The sequence below is a fragment of the Montipora capricornis genome, chromosome 7 (assembly GCF_036669925.1).
Source record: "Montipora capricornis isolate CH-2021 chromosome 7, ASM3666992v2, whole genome shotgun sequence".
In the NCBI taxonomy this organism is placed as follows: Eukaryota; Metazoa; Cnidaria; class Anthozoa; order Scleractinia; family Acroporidae; genus Montipora; species Montipora capricornis.
Window position 1 is genome coordinate 5038845 of NC_090889.1, and position 10000 is coordinate 5048844.

A 10000-nucleotide genomic window follows, 5' to 3' on the forward strand; every position below is an offset into this window, starting at 1 on the left:
GTAGGTGACAATTTTTTCCTTGCTTGCTAACAACTTTTATAAAATTCTCAACCTCGGATAATGCATTTCGCGTGCTCTTATTGGTTCACTCAATCTCGGTTATCAGCTCAGTTTGACCTTATATCGCAAATGATTGCGCTAAGCGCGGCTAAACTAATTCTTTTTTCGCCCGATGGCGAAATGTTTGTTTGAATAAAGCCAAAAAAGAAAAAGAAATTGAGGAAAGTTTGGATCAACTCCGACGTTTAGAAGTACGTGAAAAGGCAAAAAATGTATTCGTGATGAACCTACGTCTGTCTGACCACAAGGTATTACACAACATCGCATCTTCATCAAGTTTTCTCGATTTCGCTCGGATTTTCTCACTATTTTCGCTCGTATTTTGTACTTCCAAATGTTTAGAGTTTAAGGAATTTAATAAAACAATTAGCACGCGTTGGATATGAGATTGGTTATAGCCAACTCGGCGCTACGCGCCTTGTCGGCTATTTACCATCTCATATCGAATGCGTGCTCATGGAATAATTGTTAAATATTTGCACTACACGTCGTACTCTTTGAAATCGCCGGGCCTTTTTTATTACACCGCACTGCTGTCACTACTGACCAAAACGAAAATTAGGGCTTACTCTGTTCAAAGACTCGTTTCTCAAGTGTCATCCAAGAGTGAAGCGGTGCAGTTTTTTTCCTTCTCGTGTAATTTATAATACATTATTAAAAAGGAAAAGAGTCATAAAATACCAATCAAATTAACCATTAGTTTTATGTGGAGGAAACCTTTTCTTCATTGAGCACCTGATGACGCGGGAGTGTGTTTTATTTTGGGAATCTCGTTTCATCAATTGAGACATATTCAACAATAATCCTTTGATGATATTTCAGTCACAATCTATGGATTACACCAGAATAAAAGCTCTCTATTTCATTGAGCCTAATTTGCACTTTATACAAGTGAACTTTTTTCTGGCGCCAAATATTCTTGCGAAGGCTCCGGACAAGAGTCGGCACTTATAAAAACACCCAACGCCCTTTAATTTGGTGAGTCTGTGGCATGTCAATGCGAATCTCCGCCAAGAATTGTAAGTACTTTTGCTTCTCAAAAGTAGCGTTTTTTGATCTCATGTCAACTTTATAATGTAATTTATTTTCACAGTTTGACTATAGCTTCAGTGCTATATAGTCCACTAGAAGATTAGGAGATCCTGCTCTAGTGACGAGTGACCTAACTAACTTTATATTTAGCGTGTGGATCGTGGAGGGTTTTTGTAAATGTCAGTGGTAAATTACGTACAAAGAAATAACATTAGAACAGTTTGTTAAATGAGCTTTAACTGGAGTAACATCACATTTGGCTTTTGAAAAGGACCAAGCCTTAAACGCCAGATTTCGAGCCCATATTTCTTAAGGTCCCCGATCAAATGATAAGTCAAATGTATTAAGGATGCATGCTGCCTCATTCACGACCAATTTTAAGAACTCTTGAGGACTTCGTGTTATATGCAACACTTTTTAATCGGGTGGAAATGATCCCTTGAAATTTCGAATATGGCTTTGAATTCCCAGAAATTTCCAAGAGTTCCAACTTACCAAAATTAGCCTATTGGCATAGGATGAAATTCCTAAGAATTCCTAAAATTTCAAGCCGCTTGAGAACCAGTAGTCATTTATTCCCAAAAAATCTAAATTAATACCATGTACAATGTATGTTAGACTGATTCAAAGACCCATCTTCACGATGCTTCTTTCCAGTGTCTTCTTCAGAGGTGATCCAAACCATCGCAAGACCTCTTGAACAAACTCCCTAAATTGCCAAAAGGACGCTAACTACTATTCATGGAACGGCCTTTCTTTTTTCAAAGAATTAGTGAGCATGTAAACGGATTTTGATCGCACGGCGCTACAATTTATTTAAAATAAGGTGAAAAAAAGATTGGGGTTTTTAATAAAAAAAACATATCAAGTAGTCCCATTATACCTGTGAATGACGAGGAGAGAACTGGAAATTCCAGAAAGCTGAAGTCGAACAAGAAGCTAAAGACGAGCGTGTTTTACGACCTTAACATAGCTGCCACCCGAATGTTCTTGAAACGCGTGCGGGGTGAAAATGTCATTGCTTTAAACAAGTAAGGATATTATTTTTTTCGTGACCTTGAGAAAAAAAGCACTTGTAATTTTGGTTCGAAGACCTCAAAATTGCGTTTACCCTAAGGGCGGAGCGCCTTTGTATAATACCTCTGCTTTTCACTAAAGCAAGAAAAATAAAGTTACGTTAATGGGCGTCACAAAGCCGAAAATTGTTTTGTTAAGTAATTTAATAAGAAGGCTTCAGCTACCTTTTAGCAAGAATTTTTAAATGCTTCTAAAATATTTGATCAAACTCAATGTTTGCAGCTTATCCGCTTAGGTCCCTAATAATTTTAAATATTTGACTTTCACAACGAACATTGCCATTATTATGTCTGTAAAAACTGTTTCTAATTAGGAATTTAGGAATTGAATACTACAGAACACTCGAATTAAAACTTTTCCTCTGGACCAGTCTGAAATGTCTGCCATGTGTTATTCCTTTCAGATAAAGACAGTATCTCCAAGTTTTGGAAATTTCTCATATTTTTCAGCTACGGAATTTGCATTTGTAAATTGAAAATATAAATAGCAACAAAGCCATATTACTCTTATCTTTGGTTGGAAGAAGTCACGACATTTTGAATGAGTCTTTAGCCCCGGGGCTAGTGTATTGTTGTCTTGAAATGAAGCTTCGTTTTTTACTGCAACTGAAAGTAAAAACAATACTACAGAGAACCACATATTTTTTTTAATTTATCCCAGAGACATTTGCCTGGCCTCGGGGGATTATATAAACTAATGCTGGATTAAATAATTCCAAATAATTATTTTATGGTTTTGTCTGTGTTTTGTCCGACAGGGCCGTTAGCAGCTGGCGATCACATGGTACAAAAACTTACTTTCTGTCATACTGGTGAGCAAATTGCACACTGGGACAATTTGCCCACTATTATGGCGGTTTTTGTACCATGGGATCTCTCTCAACAACGTCACATCAACAACGTCACTATCAACAACGTCACAGGCTTAAAGCCGAAAGTTATTACAAAATAGCAAGACCCTTAAATCGATGTAAAAAGCAAATCATAATGATACTATAGGAACCAAATTATAGCTTGGTTTTCTCACATTATCCACGACTCCATTTTCACAAATGTAAACTAGATATGCCTTGGGGTACACTTAAGTTAAAAATGGTCGCGTGCTTTATTCCAAGTATCTCATTCGTATATGAAACCCTCAGTGTTGCAATATGCCTACTTATGGCAATTTAATTTCACCCCCGTTTTGCCTGTTGACACGCAGCCATCGTACCGAGTCTACGTCAAGGCAATTTTTTATTGTCAATGAAACATTTGAATGTTTTAAGCTCTGTACAATGAGAGAAAACATCCAACAATTGAGTATTTAGAGGTATAATTTATTAACTCAATATACTCTAAAAGCTCTGTGGGCTTTTGTAAAAAGTTATTGATTGCAATTTTCGATCAACTCAATTTACGTCATTTATCGCTGAGTGCTGCGTGTGGCAGCATGATCTCTGCACTGTTACTTTTACTGAAGCCCGGAATTTACAGCAGCCTCCTACTTGACATTGAAGAAGGACTTTAGCACCAATTTATGCGATAATGTTGTCCTTGACTACTCACGAATCCACAGGTTTATCAACTCACTGGCTTGACAGCACTGAAGAACCAACTGAGTGAAAACTCGTGAACGCCGCGAAAAAGAGTTGAAGCTTCGTCAGAAGGTGAATAAATTCTCATCTTTGTTATAAGACTTTAAATTTGTATTGGCACACTATATGCGAGGCCAATATTAAACTGGCTTACAATGTGCTCTCGATTTTGTGTGCTCTCTCTATTTATGGGTTCGTGGTTTAAAAAGTTCGGGTGATTTGATGTAGCAAAAACCTTGATGAAAGCTGTACGTTTTTACCACCTGAGCAAATAATTAATGAAATCAGGTGAGGGTTTGCTGGTTATAATTCATCTTTGAGAGCCACGTTCAATTAGAAAAGAGAATTACAAGACACTGCTTATCAAAAGGGCGTTATGACTTAAGGGCAAAAAGATCCATAAATGCCAAAAAATCTTGTCAATACTTTTCTCATTTTTTATAGATTTGCAGTCACTAGTGTGGCCACCTTTTGTTGAGGGTAGGGAAGGGCGCTGCTGTTTGGCAGTGATAGCCGTGAGAGGATGTTGAACTTTGTGAAGTAGATTTCACCAAGGAAAAGAAAATATCCGGCAGATGTGTGGGTGGATTTTCCTTGGGTCTGTGGTAGAAAAAAAGAAATTCTATTATATCTGTGGCAAGGCTCACACAGGCTTCTCATTTGGGGCGGTGCTTCCGCATATTAAGTCAGCGTATTCGTTCCAAATCATGATTTCTTACACTGATGATTTAGGAGCAAGAATTTACCTGGGTGTGAGATAAAATTAGACCAAAAGGGATAAACAGAGTATGAAGAGAATTAAGATGCCGCGGTGGCAGGCCTTAAAGCTGCTTTTACATCAGCAGGGAAAGTCTATGAAGTTCTACCCATGCTCGCGTGTAAGGCGGGCGACTCCATTTCTTAACACCAAGGTGAACATTTGATAGGTAAAGTGCATGATATTGGAACAGGGCAGTAAGTAGTCTTGACAGAGTATCTCCTGCCCTGTTACAATATCGTGCACTTCACTCATCAAAAGGGCAGTAAATACTTGTATTTACATCTTAAATACTCATAAAATAAGCCTGGTGAGTGTAGGTCAACAATAACGTGCGTCTGTGGAGGATTCTCCATAGATTTTGCAATTGGCAAGAAGTGGAGATCTTTTCAAATCAACTGCCATTAACACTTGAATACATAGTTTCTGCTAGCCTACAATCTTGGATTCTTGATTGACTGTTCTTGACGATGAAAACGAAGATTGCACGAGGGTCCACGAGGGGAAGGGGTAAAAATATTCGGAATCGGTGATTAAACTAATTTCTTGCTGGAGTGTTTTTCCTTGGTGAGTATTTATTCCTAAAAGCCAACAGAAACTATCATGAAAGTCATATGAAACTTAGGATCATTTCATCAAGTTACAATAAATCAGTACAATTTACCTCATCGTGCTTTGAGATGAGATAAAATTGATTTTAATGCCTTTCTCTTAAAATATAATGAGTAAGCAGTGATAGTAATTAAAGCCAATGGACAGGTTTATCAGCCCAACAATGGCGCCTAGCTACCAGCAACGTAGGTAACCGTCAGGAATGATCCTAAAATAACTTTTTTCCTTCCAAGGTTAAAAGATCTACTTTGTCTCGACGTTCTTCGCCCGGCCACAACATAACCAGCAGGTAAGGAACAGACTCTCACACAACGATATTTTTATAGCCCATAGAACAGTTAATCCGGCAACACAATGGCGTGCTCCCAGCCAGTTAAGGCATTTTACATGCATTGATAGCGACATGAAAATCACAGCAGAGTTTTTCCTTTCTTATTTGAAGGCCTTTGTTTACGTTTTAAAGTAAATGGTTTTTGTTTAACGCAAGCTCTTTTATAAAGTTCTTTTAAATGACCTTTTACATCAATTTCTCCTTTTATTAATCTGTTCATGTTGTCCTTCAGCAGCATGATTAAAATATATATATAAATGTTCTATTGAGGCCTTAAACTGCTGTTTGAAAGTAAAAACTAAAATCCAAGCTTTCGTCGATCAACGGCATTATCAGGGATGAGAAAATATTCCGCGCGCGCTATATATATGCAAAGAAGGTGTAAGGTGAAATGTGTAAAAGATGTGATGTATGTACGTTTTCGCTTACGGGTCGTTTTCGGTCATAGTTATCTTGACCTCAATGCCTTTGTAGTCTTCGTTCTGGAAGGAATAGATGTGTTTTTTTAACAGAGGAGTTTTCGTTGCTGATATGTTCTCTTACGCGATCATGGATGAAGCGTGTAGTGCTACCAGTATATTGTTGGTCGCAGCTGTTACACGTGAGCTTGTACCCTGCATTTCTTCGTAAACATAATCCAGTGTTAGAGATAAGGCATTTGTCTCTAGTGCATTTGCGCTTCGTGGAGGTGTGGGATAGGGCTTGTCTGAGCGTGTAGGATTTGTGGGCAATGCGTACTGGGATGTTTTTTTTTCTGAAAATGTTAATGATCCTGTCATTGAGTCGTTCAGAGATGTAAGGGATCTTAAGATATGACCATTCTGTGTTGCCAGGTTGGGGGTTTCGTTGAGGATTTTGTGGGCGTTTTGTCTGCTCTATACTGTTCTCTGGATAACCGTTGAGGCGAAGGATGTCATCGAACGTGTTTTGCAGATATATTTGAGGAGCATCTGTCCTTGATGCGTTTTCGCTTTCGCTTTTTTCCTTGATGCGTTTTCGCTTTCGCCGTTGATCGGCGAAAGCTTGGATTTTAGTTTTTACTTTTAAACAGCAGTTTAAGGCCTCAATAGAACCTTCATATATATATATATATCTCTCTTTTTATTGTAACTGTAAATAACCCGGTCAGGTGAGTTTATTTGCATGCCCTTTTCACGTTTTACTTTTGTCCAAAGATGCACGTAATTATTCGCTTTCTTGAACACTTGAACTTGAACTCCTTGAACTCCTTCGTACACTTGAGCACTTGCCTTCGACAGGGGCTGAATTCAACGTCATATCGATCTGGGTTCCCTTGAGGCTGCTCTGTACTTTTACTCGACTTGATACTGAAGTCACTGATTAATGTTAAGAATATTCTTCATACATTGTAGCTTTGTTAGGATTTAACTGTCTGGTTTTGTTTTAGGAAACGCTTTAGCGAGCAGTGGTGGTGAAAGTGTCTGGAACAATTAAAGGATATACTTTAGCTTCAGTTGGTGCATAACATGGCAAATACGCAAGTAACGATTCCTGCAAATCTTTCTATCGAAAATGCGACAACATCAGCAGTCCAAAGAAAGGGAATCGCACAATTCGAGCCCGTGTACACAGAAATTGCAAAGTTGATTTCCATTGCGGCAGCAGTTGTATTGATCAACAGTGTTGTGCTTTATTTGTTTGCTCGGAAGAATAGTCTGCGGACAATTTCAAACTATCCTCTCTTCAGCTTAGCAGTTTGTGATTTTTTCTGTGGTGTTTTTGTCATTCCATTGTTCGTTATTGTTTTCTTTACACCACTGATTCAGTCAAAAAGCAGTAAATTTTACTTAGGATTTCTGGTGACTGTTCTTCACAACTTTGTTGCTATTCTTACTGTTTATCACATCGTTGTTGTCACCGCAGAACGATACCTGGCCATCAAATTTCCACTGAAACACCGCGTTCTTAGTCAAACGTACATGCGCAGAGTATTAGCAGTCGTTTGGATTTGCTCATTTCTGGTGTCACTCATTCCTTTTGCTTGGATTAATAAGATATACCCCGCGTACAAACCGGAATCTAGCAATTTCACCCTTGCTTTCTCTGTATTTTACCTGGCGTTTGCCTTATTGCTTCCATATATGTTTTTGATCTTTGCTTTCACGAGTATGTTCAGAGTCGTCAATCGTTCATTTTCAAAGTCGTTTTCTAAGTCAGTGTCTGCAAGCCCATCCCGTGTTGAAATGAGAGGTGAGCGCAAATGTTTGGTGCTGTTTGTCATCATGGCCTTTGTATTTCTCCTGTGTTGGTTGCCCTGGTTCACTGTATTTTTACTGGTTCAGTTACCGGTGAAATTGGAACCATCTAAGCTAGGAATTATTTCTCAGGTGGCTGTGATAATTAAGTACCTGACCTCTGTCATCAATCCGTTGTTGTATACCTTCGTCAAAAAAGATTTTTGCCGAGCTCTCAAGTATACTTTGAAGAAACCTGAGAGAGAACCACAGGTTAAAACCATTTCTGTGGCATCCTTCGGAAGGCAACCATCTTTACAGAAGCATTTCTCGGATTCTTATAAAGGAGAATTTCAGTCAGGAGCTGTTAATACGGCGCTTTCTGTTAGTGAGTTGTAAACCAAACATTGCAGAAAATTGATTCCAAAGAAACTGAGAAAATGGAACGCTTTTTGCGCAACTGAACCAAGTTGGTGACCTTTTTTGGGAAAAAACTCTGGTTATTACTTCTTATAAGAAATAGGTCGGTTTTGTGGCTTGTGTGGTGACCTCATACTCAACATGAAAGTACAGAAATTGGAAAGACAGGAGTTTCATGAGATAAAAATTATCTGCACGACAAACGTAATACAATTTGAATGAGGACAGAATCAAAGTGATCGCACTTACGCATCATGTGTGGAATAGAATTACTTTCATAACCTCGAAGTGAAAGTGTAACTGTTGCCTAATTATTTAGGAACCCTGCAATGTAGAACTATTGATCATGACGTTGACCGACCTTTATTTTGATCTTTAAAGTAGAAACCGGACATAAGTGATATCATGATACAAGGGCCTTAAAAAGTGGGAGTCTAGTTCGTAAGGCTCGACACGTTTTGTTCGTCCGGAAATTTAAGCTAACCAGCGTCAGAAGGTGTTTTGCTAATCAGTAGGGGAATTAAGACCCGCTACAGATGTAAGTGAATTATGTATATGAGCTTATACTTTTTCAGTGAAATTTTACTTCGTTTGAGACTCATAATAATAGGCTATTTTCTCCTTCTTTTTCAACGAGTAATAAAATTCTTAATTGTCCAGTGAATTATTTATTAATTAAACGTCAAAATAATTATACGATTTGTGTTGGTCGTTCAGTTGGAACCAACGCGAAACATAACAGCGGCCTCCCCGATAGCCTAATAAATTCATAAATATGGGGATGGTGTGTTCCACCAGAATCTGGCATAAAATATTCCACAAGAAACAAAGGAAATGAAGCAAAGTGTTAAGGTTTTGCAAGATAAATGTGTAAGATTTCAGAGAACATTTGTGAACTGTTGTGATGAGTTCATGCTGAACAAGCCACACCAGAAATTGGGGGGGCAATGATCATTTTGGATCAAATTGCCTGCGGGTGAACTGCATTGCAACAAGACATCATATGTGGAGAAGCATTTTTTCACAACCTAGAAAAAAAGACATGCTTTCATGCTTTCTGCAGGAAGAGAATTTCATATTAGTTCGCACAAAAATGATTGCCGCCACGAGCGATGCACAATTTGTTGCAAACGACACGAATTCGTTGGTTTCGAATCTTTTAAAATTATATTTCTTTGTGTTGCTATCTTTGGGTTTTTGTTTTGCATAAGATTTCTCACATTCAACACTTTCACGGGGCTCAAACCAGTTTCAACACTCTCAAAAAAGTGTACAATTAGAAGGGTTGACTGTACAACACTGTTATGGAAAGCCAAATGGTGCAAAATTCAAGAGGAGTATTGCAATCACAATCAACATTCCAGATCACATTTAACGGACCAATTTACGGAAGACGATAACGGACAACCGCAAAATATTTGTCAAATCCAAAAAAAAATTTGAAGCTAAGAGCATTTCAAATCTGAAATACTTTTACAAATCCTATTAAAATTACTAGATCCACAACTAACTTTTTCATTCGCAGTCAGCCAGCGTCGCAAGCCTTTCTCGCTCCAAAATGGTGAAGTTTCGTGATAAAGGAGTTTACAACAGAAAGCACGATGGTTCAGTCTGCCATAAATGTGTACGAGAACTTGGGAACAACGAAGTATTCTGCCGTGGTTGTGGAACATTAAAGAGATGTGAGCAGGAAAGTGTGTTGTGCGATTCGACAGAGGAGAGTTCCAATTAATATTATTAGAATCAAAATAACTTTGAAAGAGGATTTCGTTATGAGACCATTGCTCTCTTTCTGCTAGAAGACCATGGGATTTTTATGAACGTGAGAACGTTGAAGAGAAGTCTACGTTAGTATATGTGGATTGCGAAGAAGAATCCACTTAGTTCATTCAGAGCACTCTGTTCGGGAAATCAACAAACGGCAAATTGAGGTCCCCTTA

At 38.2% G+C, this 10000-nt stretch overlaps 1 protein-coding gene across 2 annotated transcripts in view; it reads left to right on the forward strand.

Annotated features, from left to right (window-relative positions):
• Positions 1 to 8680, forward strand: part of LOC138058025 (adenosine receptor A2b-like) — a 20728-nt gene extending 12048 nt beyond the window's left edge. The window contains exons 1-4 of one of the 2 annotated variants that reach the window (XM_068903928.1): positions 832 to 1079; positions 3727 to 3817; positions 5348 to 5403; positions 6854 to 8680. In XM_068903928.1, coding sequence (XP_068760029.1) covers positions 6933 to 8039 — 1107 coding nt within the window. In that variant the 5' untranslated portion in view covers positions 832 to 1079; positions 3727 to 3817; positions 5348 to 5403; positions 6854 to 6932 and the 3' untranslated portion in view covers positions 8040 to 8680. Of the gene's footprint in view, positions 1 to 831; positions 1080 to 3726; positions 3818 to 5347; positions 5404 to 6853 lie in introns of those variants that run through there. The other variant, XM_068903929.1, reaches the window with a different exon arrangement.
• The last annotated feature ends 1320 nt before the right edge of the window (positions 8681 to 10000 follow it).